At 45.6% G+C, this 17,583-nt stretch overlaps 1 protein-coding gene across 1 annotated transcript; it reads left to right on the plus strand.

Moving 5' to 3' along the window:
- Positions 1 to 12,719: 12,719 nt before the first annotated feature.
- Positions 12,720 to 13,519, plus strand: LOC109755779 (pathogenesis-related protein PRB1-2). The gene has a single exon (XM_020314693.4). It carries the CDS (start codon positions 12,800 to 12,802, stop codon positions 13,316 to 13,318), a length of 519 nt encoding a protein of 172 aa, XP_020170282.1. The 5' UTR covers positions 12,720 to 12,799; the 3' UTR covers positions 13,319 to 13,519.
- The last annotated feature ends 4,064 nt before the right edge of the window (positions 13,520 to 17,583 follow it).

Here is a 17,583-nt window from a genome sequence, read left to right on the forward strand (position 1 = left end):
CAAGGCACGGTGCTTCTCTGAAATGGACGCTCGCCGCAGCATGTGTGTCAGCATTTCCGGCGCTCCGGGGTCTTCGGAAACCGCCGCCGGAGTACGGCATTCCTTTGAAGGAATCTGCTTACTCTCCCCCAGAATCGTCTCCGGCTGTAAACCGGACGGTTCGGGGCCGTCATTCTTGATTCCCGAGCCCTGGGTGACAAAGGCATCACCTTCGGGTAACGCCTTCTTTGTTTCCTGCACCGCTTGACGATGGGGAGGAGCCCTTCGGGACGATACCTCGGTATCATCCCCCCTGTTGGGCGAAGAAGCCGGAGATGGCGTGTCACTCTCCATCATCTCCGGAAGAAGGTCTCCCGAGGAGGAGGACGATTGAGAAACACCAGGCATTAACCTGTGTGGATGTGCATATGTCGGATGATTACTTCACTAATAGGAAAAGAATGAGGTACGTTTAAAGTGCCCCAGCCTCACTTACGGTTTGGCCAGAGGATCGTCCTCGCCAGAAAGCCTTACTGCAGCATCGCTCGCTCGGCCCAAACTGCCCGACGATGGCATTGTTCCTCTCTTGGAAGGCTTCCCCTCCTGATCTTCGGAAGCAGCCCTCTTTTTGCCATGGAGAGCTTCCTCCGCACCTTTGCCCTTGGGCAAAAGAGTTTCGGTTTCCCCGAACACAGCGTCTAATTCGTCCTCAGGGTGGGTATCACCTTCGGTCTCCCCGCTCTCGCCCCCCTCTGCAGACACCTGGTACGGTGTGGGAATCGGCATTCTCGTCAGCAGGGCGGTCGCAGAGTCTTCGGGAAGGGGCACCGGACACTAGATTAACACCGCTTTCTTTATCCAGTCCTGTATAGGGATGGATTGTTCAGTATCTTGTCAAGAGATGCTTGAATGGAAGGTGTTCGGAGTTTGAATACTTACCGCAGTGTCCGGATGATTGCAGTCAAGGCCGACGTCTTCGGTGGCGTCCGGCCATTGCTCTCGTTCCCCGAAATATAATTTCCACATTCCTTTGTGCGTGGTGCCGAAGAAGTGCTGAAGAGGCCGCCGCCCTTCCAGATTAAACTCCCACATACGGAGAGGCCGCCGCTGACATGGCAGGGTCCGGCGGACTAGCATTACTTGAACGACGTTCACAAGACCGATGCCCTTCTCGGTAAGGCTTCGGATGCGACCTTGGAGAGTCTGCACTTCATGGACGGATCCCCAGTCCAGTCCCTTATTGATCCATGAAGCAAGCTGAATTGGAGGGCCGGGTCGGAACGCAGGCGTAGCCGCCCACTTGGAGCCCCGCGGCTCGTTGATATAAAACCACCCCTGCTGCCATAGGTCGGAAGACTTGGCAAAAGCTCCTTCAAACCAAACCGCGCTGGCAAGCTTGCCTATTGTGACGCTGCCGCACTCTGCCTGCTCCTCCTCCGTCACCTGCGGCCTCACGTCAAAGGTCTTGAGCCACAAACCAAAGTGCGGAGGAGTCCGGAGGAAGGCCTCACACGTGACGATAAATGTCGAGATGAGGAGAATAGAGTCTGGGGCTAGATCGTGAAAGTCTAGCCCATAGTAGAACATGAGCCCCTAGACGAAGGGGTTAAGCACGAACCCTAACCCATGGAGGAAGTGGGACACAAACACTACCCTCTCGCCAGATTTGGGGGTAGGAACGACCTGCCCCTGTGCAGGAAGCTGATGAAGGATTTCCGGGGTCAGATACCTCGCTGCGCGGAGCTTCGCAATATCCTCCTCTGTGACAGAAGAAGCCACCCACCAGCCTTGACGGCTGGATCCGGACATGATTAGGGCTGGTGGCGATGGGAACCCGAGGGTTGGAACTTGGGGTGGCTAGGGTTGAGGAAGAAGCAAGCGCAAAGGAATAAGACGAGTCTGGGACCCTATATAAAGACCCCAAATACTAAGCGTATCCACCTGGGTCTCGAAACTTACCTTTCCCCAAAGAGTTGTACCCAGGGGACAGTTGGGTTACCCACACTTGCATTAATGAAAATCCCGTGAATAAGGGAACACGATCTCTGCCTTGGCAAGACGTGCCAGTAAAACCACGTCCCGAGACGTGGGGCGACGTGCCAGCCAACGGCTGGAAATAGTAACCGGGCAGGCGTGATGCGATGTCATAAACAGTTATCAACAAATTAGACTCGTGGAATATTGTATTTTCTGCAATTATATACACAGGTCCGAATATATCTACTACATCTGAAGACTATTCCGGAATTCGGAAGGAGGGAACCCGCCTTGCAATGCCGAAGACAATCTACGCGCCGGACTCCTCGTCATTGAAGCCAGGTTCAGGGGCTACTGAGGGAGTCCTGGACTAAGGGGTCCTCGGGCGTCCGGCCTGTTATTCATTGGGCCGGACTGATGGGCTGTGAAGATACGAAGGCCGAAGACTATACCCGTGTCCGGATTGGACTTTCATTGGCGTGGAAGCCAAGCTAGGCGACCAACCATGAAGATTCCTTCTTATGTAACCGACCCCATGTACCCCTAGATCTCTCCGGTGTCTATATAAACTGGAGAGCATAGTCCGGATAGGGGACATTCATTATCATATTCATATAGGCTAGGCTCCTAGGGTTTAGCCATTACGATCTCGTGGTAGATCAACTCTTGTAACACTCATATTCATCAAGATCAATCAAGCAGGAAGTAGGGTATTACCTCCATAGAGAGGGCCCGAACCTGGGTAAACATCGTGTCCCCCGTCTCATGTTACCATCGATCCTATACGCACAGTTCGGGACCCCCTACCCGAGATCCGCCGGTTTTGACACCGACACACGGCGACTCCTCTGGGCGCGGCCAGCACTCCCAGCCGATGTTCTCCCCCTTCACTGGCTACTTCGCTCCATATGGCATGGCCTTGCCGTCGCCTCGCTCGGGCTGGGTTCCTCCCAATGCTGCTGGTGTCTGGGGACCCCGCCCGAACGCCCACGCTCAGGCGCACCCCATGTACCCGTCGACGCCAACGACTCCGTACTACCCACCCACGCCACCGTCGTGGGATCATCTTGCCATGCTCAACGCCGCCTACAGCAACTCCGGCTTCCCCAACCAACCAGCCCCCGAGTGGTACTTGGACAGTGGCGCCTCTTCGCACATGACCGGCAGCCAAGGTATCTTAACCTCGTCTAGTCATTCATTAACACATGTTCCTTCAAGCATACTTGTTGGTAATGGACAGTATCTCCTTGTCACGGCCACTGGCTCCACCACACTCCACCCTCACAAATTTCGCCTCACGGACATTCTTGTCTCTCCACATGTAGTTACTAGCCTTATTTCCATACGCAAATTTACCAAAGATAACTCATGTTCTGTTGAATTTTTTCCGTGTGGTTTTCTTGTGAAGGATCTTCGCACTCGACAAGTTCTCATGATCTCCGCTAGCACTGGCGACCTCTACCCCTTCGTTGGCAATAAACCAGCACGAGCGTCCGCACTCCTCACCACCACCTCGGATTTGTGGCATCGTCGTCTCGGGCACCCCGGCGCTCATACCCTTTCTACTATTTCTCATGATTTTCTTAGTGATTGTAATAAGGCTCCCCATTTCCCTTTTAACGCTTCCCAACTAGGGTGCCAACCACGCCTCCCATTTTCTTCTTCACATATCAAAACTTTCGCTCCCTTCGATTTAATTCATTGTGATTTGTGGACCTCCCCCATTGTAAGTTTTTCCGGGTTTCAATACTATCTTGTTATCTTGGATGACTACACACATCACTCTTGGACATTTCCTTTGCGTCAAAAATCTGAGACCTCTACTGTCCTACAGCGTTTCTTTACCTTTGTTCACACTCAATTTCATGTGATCATCAAAAGTATGCAATGTGACAATGGCGGCGAATTCATAAACACCTCTCTTCGCTCCTTTTTCTCCTCCAACGGCATCGTCTATCGGTTTTCTTGCCCACACACTTCCCCTCAAAATGGCAAACGGAACGCCTTTCGTACAACCAATGATATCGTGCATACTCTCCTTCTCCAAGCCAACTTAACACCTCCCTTTTGGGTGGAAGCCCTTCATACCGCCACCTACCTTCTCAACAAGCGTCCCTCACGTGCCATCACACCGTATACACCATACTATCTCCTCCACGGCATGCAGCCCGACTACTCTCATCTTCGTGTGTTCGGTTGTCTATGTTACCCGAACCTCTACGCCACCATGGACAACAAGCTCTCCCCTCGCTCCTCTCCTTGTGTTTTCCTTGGTTACCCACTAGAACACAAAGGATACAGGTGCTATGACCTCACCACTCACCGAGTTATCGTTTCCCGACACGTTGTTTTCGACGAAACAATTTTTCCGTATCGCCAACACACCACAGACCACACACCCCTTACGTCCACACAGGATCGCCATACAGCTCCCCTCCCCCGGCTGAATCACTCGGATCTTGCGCCTACCACCTCATACGGGCCCCACGCTCCACCACCACCAGATTCGCCCCGCACTCCATCCACCTTCGCGCCTTCCGCTGCCTCGTGCCGATCCCCCGCTGGCCAGCCCACTTCGCCCGCACGCTCCACCTCGTCCCGCACGCCCGGCCCACATGGCCCCAACGGCTCCCCCGCCTCGTGCTCCACGCCCGATTCCCCTGTCGCGCCAGATTCGCCTGCGACATCCGCTTCCTCTGCCTCCTCCTCGGATCCATCGCCAGATCCTCCTGCCACCAGACTAGACGGCCCCACCGGATCCTCCTCGCTTTCCGTTTCGTCCACTCCGCCTGCGCCACCTATTCCTCCCCGTGCCATACCCGTACAGCCACCCCAGAACGCACACAGGATGTCCACACGTGCCAAAACTGGCTTTCTCATGCCCAAACGTTTATTTCTTGCTGATGCCACCTCACCCACTATTTCTCCCATACCACCCACCTACAAATCAGCCCTCAAAGACCCCCATTGGCACCAAGCTATGTTAGAAGAATATCATGCTTTAATGGATAACTTTACTTGGTCTTTGGTGCCTAAACCTGCAGGTGTCAACATTGTCACGGGCAAGTGGATATTTCATCACAAGTTCAACACTGATAGCTCATTGGCACGTTACAAAGCTCGGTGGGTTGTTCGTGGGTTCACTCAGCAAGAGGGTGTGGGGTATGGTGAAACATTCAGTCCGGTGGTGAAGCCGGCCACTATTCGTGTGGTGCTCAGTATTGCTACATCTCAGTCATGGCCAATTCACCAACTTGATGTCAAGAATGCATTCCTTCACGGCGATCTCAATGAGACAGTGTATTGCTCCCAACCAGCGGGCTTTGTGGATCCCTCCCGACCCGACCATGTATGCCTCCTTCGCAAGTCCTTATATGGCCTGAAGCAAGCTCCACGCACATGGTTTCTTCGGTTCCAAGCATTCCTCTTGTCATTCGGATTCCGGGCTTCCAAGAGTGATTCATCCTTGTTCATCAAGCACCATGGCACCTCCATTGCCTATTTGCTCGTCTATGTGGATGACATCATTCTCACGGCTAGCTCCTCCGCCGTTCTCACATCCATCATCAACTCTCTCAAGTCGGAATTCTCCATGACGGATCTTGGCACTCTCCATCATTTTTTGGGCACCAATGTCACCACCAACACCTCCGGCCTTTTCCTATGCCAGCAACAATACACACTTGAGATATTAGAGCGCGCCAAGATGCTAAACTGTAAGCCCGTCTCCACACCTATCGACACCAGCTCCAAATCCTCCTCCCACGACGGCCAACTCCTCTCCAATCCCACCCACTATCGCAGCCTGGCTAGCGCCCTACAATACCTTACTCTCACACGGCCTGACATCGCCTATGCCGTTCAACAAGTCTGCTTATTCATGCATGCTCCCCGAGATACCCACATGCAACTTGTTAAACGGGTCCTTCGGTACTTACAGGGCACCTCTCACTATGGTCTCCAACTATATAAGTCCTCCTCCATGGATCTTGTTGCCTATACTGATGCGGATTGGGCAGGTTGTCCGGATACACGTAAGTCTACTTCTGGATTTTGTGTGTTCCTTGGCTCCAATCTTGTCTGCTGGTCCTCAAAGAGGCAACCTACTATCTCTCGTTCAAGTGCCGAAGCGGAGTACCGGGGCGTGGCCAACTGTGTGGCCGAATCATGCTGGTTGCGTCAACTTCTCCATGAGCTTCATCTTCCTCCCACACGGGCCACAATTGTGTATTGTGACAACATCAGTGCCTCCTACCTTGCATGCAACCCGGTGCAACATCAACGCACCAAGCACATTGAGATTGACTTACACTTCGTCCGAGACCGCGTGGCTCTTGGCGAGGTTCGTGTTCTTCACGTTCCTTCGAGCTCTCAATTTGCTGATGTGTTTACCAAGGGGTTGTCGTCTCAGGTGTTTACAGATTTTCGATCCAGCCTGAACATCCTTCCACATGGAGTTCCGGCTGAGGGGGGTGTTAGCAAAAGTCTGTACTCATGTAACGTTGTGTAATCATACCGTGTTTATAGGATCAGGAGACCACGTCGGGCCCGAGTGCCACTTGTATAGGACGTGCAGTTCTCCCTTATATAAGCCCTGTACTGTGATCCGCAAATCAATCAAGGAAATATATTTCCAACTATTTCTCGAGTTCATCTCAATCACTGGTGTCCCCGGGATGAGCATCGTGCCGTACTGCCATAATGGTGTCGTCTTCGTCGTGGATGACTGGTGGACGCCGTGTTCAGGGCAGCCGGAGATGATTAAGTTTAGAGTAATTTTAAACTGATCAACTTAATTTGGTAATTTGTAGTGCTACAGATAGCCTAAAAGACAACCCATTGTAAAGGGTGTTTTTACGGCTGTCTATAAGTGATGTGGAGGTTTAGTATAGACAGCAGGTGTCTAAACCAATGTACATGCCCTAACACAAGACTCGGCTAGCACTCCACACTCTGCCGCTTGATCCGCACGCTCCGGGCCGCAGGCACGCGGCTGCCTCCACAGATCGCCAACGGCCTCCGTACACGATGGACATGACCGCGAGCATGGACTCACGCGCCACCGGGACACACACGCACATACGTGTTGCAGACTCGAGAACACGCACACCACAACGCGCGACGCACACTCGTCATGACCGAACACGCGGTGTTTTATTTTCCTAACATTACCTATCATCGCTGGCACACCAATAACACCATACTCCCAGGATACATAGCTTGCACCTACATAACTTACTCTTGCGTTAGCAACCCCATCAGCTGCAACATACCTCCTGACGACACGACGCAACTTCACACGATGAGAACGATGAGTGGAGCTGAACTTTCAGGTTATCAAAGGCAAGGACTTCCGGTGATGAGTCCATGCTTCCTCGATTGAGTACCAACACGAGAAACTATGCATCAGTCTCAAAGACTAACCCAATAATACCAGGTTCACTTGCAAGAATCGACCGCTTGCTCCATTTCATGTCGCTCGACAAAGAGTGCTCCACCAATATTTTCAGTTCGTCCAACCCTTGCATGGTACTGATCCCAAACAATGACCCCCAGGTTCCATATTGCCTAGCTGAAACGCACTATCAACATCGAGCTTCAGATTTCCTTATTCAGGTGGTTGCCACTTCATCTGTTCATATCTTGCCTGTTTCTGTCGTTGTGATGCTTGATTTTTTTTTATGAACTCCAGTGAAGTGCATACTGCCCATTGAGTCATGAGTTATCTCACTCCCCTCTTCTCTTGTATTGTTTCTGTTATCAAAGATTTCCAACTACTTCAACACAGGACATTGCCAAATTATATTGAGTGCTGCTTGGTCATTAGAGCTAGTTTAGGCCCTGTTCGGAACTTCACCGCTCCGCGGAGTTGGGGAGTTGGGTTTTGGCAGCTCCGTTAAATTTAGCTAAAGTCTAGTCCGTTCCTGGAGCGGAGTTCAAGGAGCCGAGAGAAACCGAACGCAGCCTTAGTGCGAACCAGCTCTAAATTCATAAAATGCCAGGCCTCCTTTACTTCCTTTCTTCCTTCAGGCCGTTTTGATTTTTTGCTGTGTTTTTCAGTAGCTATGTGAGAAATGGATTGATTATTAAAGCTTATCTAGCATAGTGATCCTCCCAAGTACGTACAAATTAAGGCAAAAAGGAGGTAAACATGACCATGTTACTCTTTCTTTTACCAACGGTACGGTAATGTACATACATGCAGCCATCAGGCAGCAGCCATCCTAGTATTGTATTGAGTCCAAACAAAAGCTGGTTAGCCGCCGGGTAACGTGTGAGAATTGAAGTTGTGCTGATTGACCCAATTCATCTAGCATGCCATCAGGCACCAGCCATCCTAGTATTGTATTGAGTCCAAACAAAAGCTGGTTAGCCGCCGGGTAACGTGTGAGAATTGAAGTTGTGCTGATTGACCCAATTCATTTAGCATGATCGTGTAATCACTTTATTATTGAATTGTGATGGCCCACTAGATGGCTTTATCCTGTGAACCAACCTGTGGTTGGATGGTTAGAGAGATAGTGGTGCCCACAATCCATCAAGGTTAAAATTCTGGTGCTCGCATTATTTCTGGATTTATTTTAGGATTTCCGGCGACACGCTTTCAATGGGAGGAGACGTTTCCGTCGAAGACGAGGCGCCTACGGTGACTGCGTAAATCTCAAGATGATATGTCGGCTCAGTCTCTCGAAGGTGCTTATAAGGTGGGTGTGCGTGTGTGCGTTTATAGGTGTGAGTGTATGCGCGTATGTATGAGCGATTGCGTCTGTACTGTGTTCAGAAAAAAAAGATGGCCTTATCCTGATCTGCATCCGGTGCCAACACTCGATCTCAACCATGGCTTATTGGATTCTTCTTTTGAAAATATGGTCTGCAAAATTTGAAATTAGGCATGGTCTCATGATATGGTTGTCCTATTTTCTGTAGCCAACTTGAGAAATCTTATACGCATTAACTGTCCTCTTAAGCATTTTCAATATTACACATGATTAGCCCTTTGTAACCGTGTCACGGTTTCATGGCCATGGTGCGAAGGATCGTTCACACTGGTAGAAAACGGGCCTTTACTTCTGGTTTGTAAGGGTCTTTAGTCCTGGTTTTCCATCCGGGACAAAACGATCGAGACTAATGCCCACCATTTTTAGTCCCGATTGTGTTACGTACCGGGACTAAAGGGGTTTCACGTGGTTGTTGTCTAGAGCGGGGCTGGAGGACCTTTAGTCCCTGTTGGTGTTACCAACCGGGACTTAAGCGTTTTTTTGAAAATAATTTGTTTTGAATTTTTTTATTTTTCCAATTTTCAAATTCCTGAATTATTTGACAATTTAATCTCTAATCACCCCTCCTCACTGCTCCAGCATGGAGCACTCATTCCAAATCGCCTAACTTCCCGACCCATCCTCTCACTACTCCAGCCTAAGCACGCTTAACTTCCGAGTTCTATTTTTCCTAATTTTCAAGTCTGCACTTGTTGATTTCTGGACAATAGTAAGCTATCAATCCTATTTACCCTTAGGTCTTGATGTCACATGATTAAATATTTTGATTTCCAAATAATTATTAAAATAAAATAAGTAATAATAATATTGAATTTCAATGAAATTAAAATAAGTAATAATATTATTTTATTCATTTTTTTCCATTTATTCATTTAATGTGGCATAATTAATATCTTTAAATCTGTAAATCAAAATTCAACAAATAATATATCCATTATTATCAAAAAATGTGAGGAATCCAAATATAACATCATTAATTTTTAAAATTATTTCTCATATGCTGGAATCAATTTCTTCTTGGTGATGTGATTAGGATGAGAATTAATGAGCTTTCTATGTTTGGCTAAGCATAAGTGCCTGATCTGGATTCATTGATAAAATGGTTATAATTTTTTGATCTGGTACTAGCTTAGGTATAAAATGGTGAATCCCTGAATCACTATATACAATGTCGGTCCAGTTGCAGCAACTTCTGTTATTTGATTTTAGGAGTTGAACTTAAGCACATGAAGCCACACTTTCACCGTTTGAGTTTGAAACTATTATTCTCAAAAACAATAATTATTTTAGTCACACTAATATTTACTGAATAAGTAGTTTGACCATAGTTTGATCAGAGTTTGACAAAAAATTCGAAAAAACTTAAATTTGACGAAAACTTTTTTTTTCTTTCAGAATTTGAGGATTCTAAAAATTTGCAAAACGGCCTACGACTTCTCGTGCTGAACATTTTGATATATTATACATCTTTTCCGATATCGTATGCAAAAATTATAGCCGTTTTACTTTTTCATAACACTTTTTTGCAAAACATCTCGAAATTTATGTTTTTTTAATTTTCCTAACTAGTAGATGTAGTAACATAACTACATCTCGAAGGATTTTAATTTTTGAAGTTTTTATCATTTTTTTTGTTTTTTCAAAACTGAAATGGCGATAAGGGGGGTGGTGGTGGGTGTAGAGTTTGAAAATTGCATAACCCCTTTATTTCGGGTTGGTGTCCATTCAATCCTACCGTCGACTACATCTGCTAGCACTTTCCCAGCCAAAGTCATTAAAAACAATAATTAAGTGACTAAAACAACTATATAAGCAAAACAATATTGTTTTAATTAAAATCCTAATTTAAATTATTCTAAAAATAACCAAATAAATCCTACCGTGTCACCAATCTAACATGTGACTAGGGAGCAAAAAGAATTAAATTAAAAACTATTTTTAAACTCAAGTTATTCACAATCTAGGGTTTGAAGCAAACTTGAACAATTTCAAATTTGAACCATTTAAATTTGAAAACTAATGGCACAAAATGAAAATAGACAAAATTTTGAATGCAATGCAAAAAGAATCACTCAAAAACATCAAATATCCTAAAAGATATAAGCAATTTAAAACAGAAACGAAAAACAAATGAAAAAACAGAAAAGAAACTTTCAAAACACCCTTTAGTCCCGGTTGGAGACACCAACCAGGACTAAAGCCTCAACCCCTAACCTTTAGTCCCTGTTGAAGACACCAACCGGGAATAAAAGGGTTCGCACCGGCCGCATACTGCCGCAGCCCCTTTAGTCCCAGTTGGTGTCTCCAACCGGGGCTAAATGTTGCGTTTGACCCGGGGCTAAAGCTAGCCGAGCCTCGTCCGGTGTCCTAGCCGCTCGAACCGGGACTAATGCTCACATTAGTCCTGGTTCGTAACACGACCGGGACTAATGCTCTGATCTGCTCAAAACCAAAGCCCTGTTTTCTACTAGTGTCACCGCACATGATTTTCTTTCTTGAACCATGTGCGACAATATGTCGCACACAATTTGCATTTTATAATAGCCAGTATAATAGTAGGCTATAAATCCGCTTACATGGCATTTTTGTCTATGTGAAAAGAAGAGACAAAGAAAAAAGGAAGGGAGTGGGCTCTCAAGTAAGAGCTAACCCCTACACGTGCTTCTAGGTAAAATGAGTAAATGAGAGGAAAGAGAAAAAGAGAAACTGAAATAAATTACTAAGCTAAAAGCCGACCTTATAGCCAACCCTATTGTATGAGTAGATAATATTGTTAGCTCTTCATGACATGGCAGTTTTATATAGCCAGCTGCCCGCTATATTATTAACCATGCTCTAATAATGTGCTAGTATTTAATGAGCGAGTTGACACAAATCACAAAGCTTGACTGACAATATTCATCCATGAACTTTCCATGTCCACAAGCATATATTTCAGAAGGTAATTGCAATCGTCCATACCAAAAGGAAAAATAAGATAAAGACTAGCCATCTGCGATGGCAATTGGCTAATTTTGAATGCAACTTATCATCCTCAAAAGTCGATTATAGTTCATCCGTTCACTAATTTATACTATCTAGATGAACTAGACAAAATAATCATTAACATAATAATGCATGCGTACAAATGTCATGCCTCATCCCGGCCTCATGAGGAAGAGGCAAAGGAGCTCGACAAGCCGATGACAACAACCGTTGGGCTGTCTCAGCCACCACGTTTGCCGCCTTTGCCAGGGCTGCGTCTGTCGTCATCGCACTCTTGCCAAGGCTGCCGCAAGTCATGGCTATTTACATGACAACAGATGATTATGTGGTAGTGTCTCCATGAAATTTTTACCATAGAGATATGCTACGGTTCCGTACAACACATAGCTTACATTATTTTGAGATCTAACAACACATTACAATGTGCGATGTCTAGTGGTTTTACTATTTTTGAAAGAAACAATATAAAGTAAAACTTGCATTTTTCTCGTTAAAAATGCTTTTATTGACTCATAATGTCACATCAAAAAAATACAAATATCATCAATACACATGCGATCTATGCATAACATACACACAATCAACACAAACACACAGATGAAAAAGAAAATGTGAGCTCGATAAGCCGCAACCACCAACCGGTAAGCCACAGTAGGCAGTAGAGACAGAGACGCAAGCATATTTTGCCGCTTGCCCCAGCCGCCCAAGTGGATGTACGGTTTTCAACTTCGCCGCCCAATGAGGTTATGATCTAGTTCTAGATTAAAGCAAACCCAACTGCCCAAACTAATCGACCAATGTACGTCGGGATTGCGTGGAATCACTTGTTGTCAGATGTATGCGTATGTAGTGGAAATAAAATGAAACTGTACCACATGTAAGCTAGCAAGTCATGAACTCATGATACATGTATATAATTATTATTTTCCCCGCATCTTCTTGCAAGCATCCTTGAAATAGATACCCATGCAGTTCAAAAAATAAAGATAGCCATAGACTCTTTCCACATCCCCCCAGGCTACAAATACCGGTCAAATTCCAGCACTCTTCATCCATCTCGAGCCACCTACTAGCTAGTCATGGCATCCTCCAAGAGCAGCCTTGCAATGTTCGCACTGGTCATAGTCATGGCCGTGGTGGCCGGCGTCTCGGCGCAGAACACCCCGCAGGACTTTGTCAACCTGCACAACCGCGCCCGCGCGGCGGACGGCGTCGGCCCTGTGACGTGGGACAACAGCGTGGCCAGGTTCGCGCAGGACTACGCGAACAAGCGCGCCGCCGACTGCCGGCTGCAGCACTCCGGCGGGCCGTTCGGCGAGAACATCTTCTGGGGGTCCGGGCAGTCGTGGACGGCCGCGAACGCCGTGAAGTCGTGGGTGGACGAGAAGCGGAACTACCACCTCAACAGCAACACCTGCGATGCCGGCAAGGTGTGCGGGCACTACACGCAGGTGGTGTGGCGCAAGTCGACCCGCATCGGCTGCGCGCGCGTGGTCTGCGCCGGGAACCGGGGCGTCTTCATCACCTGCAACTACAACCCTCCGGGCAACTTCAACGGCGAGCGCCCGTTCCTCACCCTTGACGCCGAAGCCAAGTAGTACATACGTGCGTGTGTGTTTTTTTTGCGGGTGACGTGCGTGTGTTTATCTGTGTGTATTTTGAATATTTACGTCTATTCTTATGTTACGTACAGTACGTACGTAAATAAGCCCACATTCCGGCCTGCATGTATCCATGCGGCTCTGTGGAGCGTGTAAATGTAACCATATATACCTCCACATGCAAATGTCTTTCCTTTTGTTTTCTTGTTCAAATCTGGGAGCTAGCCAAATAAATGACGATAACAATAATATTGTGAACCCCTGAAAAAAGAAATAATTTGATATACTTACTGGACGATACTTTCAAACGAAATTTGAATTTGTTTTTAAGGATATCCCCTACAGTAAGCGATAAGGTTGTATTTGATTCTGAGAATAAGAAAAGCATAGGAAAAAAATGTTTTCAAAGATAATAAACCCAGTGCACCCTTATATTTATTAAGTAAGATTGGGTTTGATTACGAAAATGTCAAGGTATAACGAAGACAAAGATCTGGGGACTTGAACACGTTACTAGCAGAGAAATGGCACTCTCTTGTGCACCATTACGCCAAGACCTCGCCAATGAAACAAACAGAAAGACACAAGTTTGTATACGTTAATGACTTAAATTCTAAATATATTTGTTATCAATGACTTAAATTCTGATTAATCAGGAAAAATAATGGGCTGGTGTGCTTCATAGTTTGGCATGGGTTCTTACTGCGGCTTTGCTAGAGTACAAACTATATTGCAGACATTAAGATCCACATGGGGATTGGAGTGCATCTAGGCTGCATAGTGTTCCCTCTCAGTCAGCTTGTTGTTCGTCACAGGGAGGAGCGGTGACACGACATGGGTAGGTCTATGGTGCAGAACGTGGTCTGTATATTTTGCAGGGAATATATTTATTTCATGTTCATGTTGTTTTCCTTGGTGTACTCCATATATTAAATGCTCTTTGAATTTTCCACAGCTCACTTAAAAGCTTATCCATGCAACATGATGTTCACTGAAAGTTCGTTTTCTGTGTCGGGGGAAGGAAGAAACTCGAATACGCTGTCATGCACATGAATCATTTGATCCTCCAGCAGGCAGCAGCCTTCGTTGTCTTGACTCCAAACAAAAGCTGATTAGCCGCCGGGACAACATGTCAGAATTTGAATAACTTGTGTATTGACCCGGCTCCTCTATCATAGCTGTCAAATGACTATTATTGAAGCATGATGATCCGATCGGTTGCCTTTAGCTAGTCAGATGTCCTTATCCTAGTTGTATGATAATTCCTCCGTTCCGAATTATTTGTCGCATAAATAGATAGAAATGGATATATCCAGAATTAAAAATAGGTCTATATACATCTATTACTGCGACAAATAATTGCGGATGGCGGGAGTATATGTGAAAGTTTTGGTTGCGCCACCATACCAGTGTGTCCTTTATCCTCTCCTCACCGTCCATTCTTTCATCAAATTCGTGAAAGAAAACTTCTCTTTTTTGGTTCTTCCAAATAAAGAACATGTAAATTTGAAACTTTGCAGATCAACATCACACAAGTACTGCCATGTGGAGAATAGTTTTCGGATTTTTTGACGCAAGATAAATTTTTTAAAATGATACAATTCATTCTAAAATTTGAAATTTGACAAATTTATGTTTCATCCAACAAAATCGGAAACATTTCATACAGTGAGTGACACTTGTATATAGTTGATCCGCAAAGTTTCAAGGTCAAACAGTCTCTTGTTTGGAAGAAACAAAAAATAGAAACTTCTATATAAGGATAGCACGAATCTTGATGCAAACTGACTGGTCTAGATAGAGTACATTGGCTGAACTAATTTCTTTTAGATTTCTATATTTTACACATCTTAGAATTATTAGCCTATTTTATTTCTTGAATTGACATGTATTTATGTGTATTAGGGCCTGATAATTCCTTGAAATTTTTGTTTGTATGTAGGAATACACCCTCAAAAAACTTCCTTTTGCCTAAAGAAAATTTACGCATGGGTGATTTTTCCCATTTTTTCTTTACAGAGTATTCATGTTTGGTTTGGGGCGGTGAGGTGAGGGAGTGTGGGAATAATGTTCTCCCAACCCTTTTCCTGTTCCGTTGGCATGCTTATCATCACCGGTGGAAGGCGTGCAGAGCCGTGTCTCTAGCGCGTCTTCCGGAATCCTATTGGTTCGGGTTTTTGGTGGTTCTGTCTGGATACAGCCGGTATTGGTAGTCTAGGGAGTTCCTACATGCCCTTATCTAGTGAAAGTATGCAAAATTGAACCTATGAACCCTAGGTTTTGTTTTCAATCATTAAAACTTCATTTTACTCACTTTTGCATACTTTTACTTTGTTCATTTTATTTATTTTGAAAGCACATAAACACTTATATCATCGAAATTATTAATCTCTTCATCAAACTAGTGCACTTGCTATAAGGGAACAAACTACACAATAAATTTTTATCGCTACAATCATGACCAAGATCACTATGACGATGATAGGATGAATCCAATCTCACCAGCAAAAACACAACAAAGAGGAAGAAGATGTGGGCAATGACTCGCCAATTCCGATAGCTAGGTCGTACCTCCTAGCTGTGAGAATATCTTCATCGATCGAGATTCGGTGTAGATGACCCCTCAGCGGTATCGATGCGTACCAAATTAGAGGTTTGGCAACACTTCGTTGTCCAGGAAAAGATGGTCAAGAGGACTAGAGGGAGGAGCAGCCTAGCGGCTTATCGGTCACACAGTGGGAAAGAGAAATTTTGCGCAGAAGGGTGCAGTTGTCATGACTTCACTAGTAGAAAATAGGCCTTTCGTCTGGTCCATTAGTCCCAGTCAGGTTTTGGCCCTGGACTAATGGTACAATTAGTCTCGGTTCCAACGGCTAGGATTTAGTCCCGGTTCATTTTTTACCTATAGTCCCGGGACTAAAGGGGTGGTGGCAGGCTGGCGTCAGGCTGGGTCCACCACGAGCCCCTTTAGTCCCGGTTTGTATCACAAACCGGGACTAGAGGTAGACCTCTAGTCCTGGTTTTTATAACCAACCGGGACTAAAGATGTCCCTGTATAAACCCTTCGTCCAGCCCAAGCCCATTATCTGCTTTCTCCTTTCCCCTCTCTGCTATTCCCCTTAGCTCGAGCTCATCCTCCATTTTTGCCAAGATTTGTCAATATTTGAGGCACCCCATCTCTCCAAGTGTTCACAAAGGTTAGCAACTTTGTCCTTTCATCTCTCATTGCTAGATTAGCTCGTGCAATGCTCTATAAGTATAGTGATTTGTGGGTTTTAGTTTGGGAGTAATTATGTGGGAGTTTATTTGATTTATATGCAATTTGAGCTCAAATTAACTTCTTAGTTTGCATATGTGTAGGTGTGGTTTACTTAGTGCCTTCCCGTCCCCGTCCTAACCACCGTTGATCGCGCACACCGTCCCGTCGCCGGCACCACCTTGGTGAGCCTCTTGTTCTTATCCTTTTTATAAAAAAAATCTTATTTGTATGATTTAGATAGTTACTTGTATAATTTTCTTACTTGTATGATTGTTTGTTATACATAGTGACATGGTCTTGATATCCGTCCCTGTCGGCCCTCGTCCGGTTTATGATTTGGATGTGGTATTCTCTTTTATAACTATTTGTTGCATTTCGCGTTTATGACAATGATGCCCATCAAGTTGACATAGATATTTTTATCTAGGAGGTATGTGAACCGGAAATTGCAACCGACCCTCCTGTTGAGAAGTTAAACTTAGTTGAAAAAGAAAAAGTGTATTTGAAACAAAAATTGAAAAGAATTGAAGAAGAGAAGATGAAATTGGAGTTGTATGTTGCCGATGTCATCGATGATCACAAGATCAAGATGGATGCAAATGCGCTTGAAGATTAGAAAGATTAGAAAATATGCCTTTAATAAAGAGGCTTGGTATCACTATGATGTTGGATCAATTGTTACCTTAGTTGCAATCTTGATCGCATTTGTTGTTGCATTTAGATGCTTTAGCTTTGTTTTATGGGAATAAGTGTGTATGAACTTGTATTTTTCGGTGTTGTGTAATGAAGATGAGCCGGCAATGGATGTACGATGACTGACGCTCTCCCCAGTTCATTGATGGCGTGTATAGTTTTCTATGTGCAGCTGAGGCAAACAAGCGGGATGGTTTTATGTGTTGTCTGTAAGAATGATAACAATTACTCTAGCTCAAGAGTCATTCACATCCACTTGTTTACGTCCGGCTATAATTGTTGGACCAAGCACGGAGAAAGAGGGATTCTA

The sequence above is a fragment of the Aegilops tauschii genome, chromosome 7 (assembly GCF_002575655.3).
Source record: "Aegilops tauschii subsp. strangulata cultivar AL8/78 chromosome 7, Aet v6.0, whole genome shotgun sequence".
NCBI lineage: Eukaryota > Viridiplantae > Streptophyta > Magnoliopsida > Poales > Poaceae > Aegilops > Aegilops tauschii.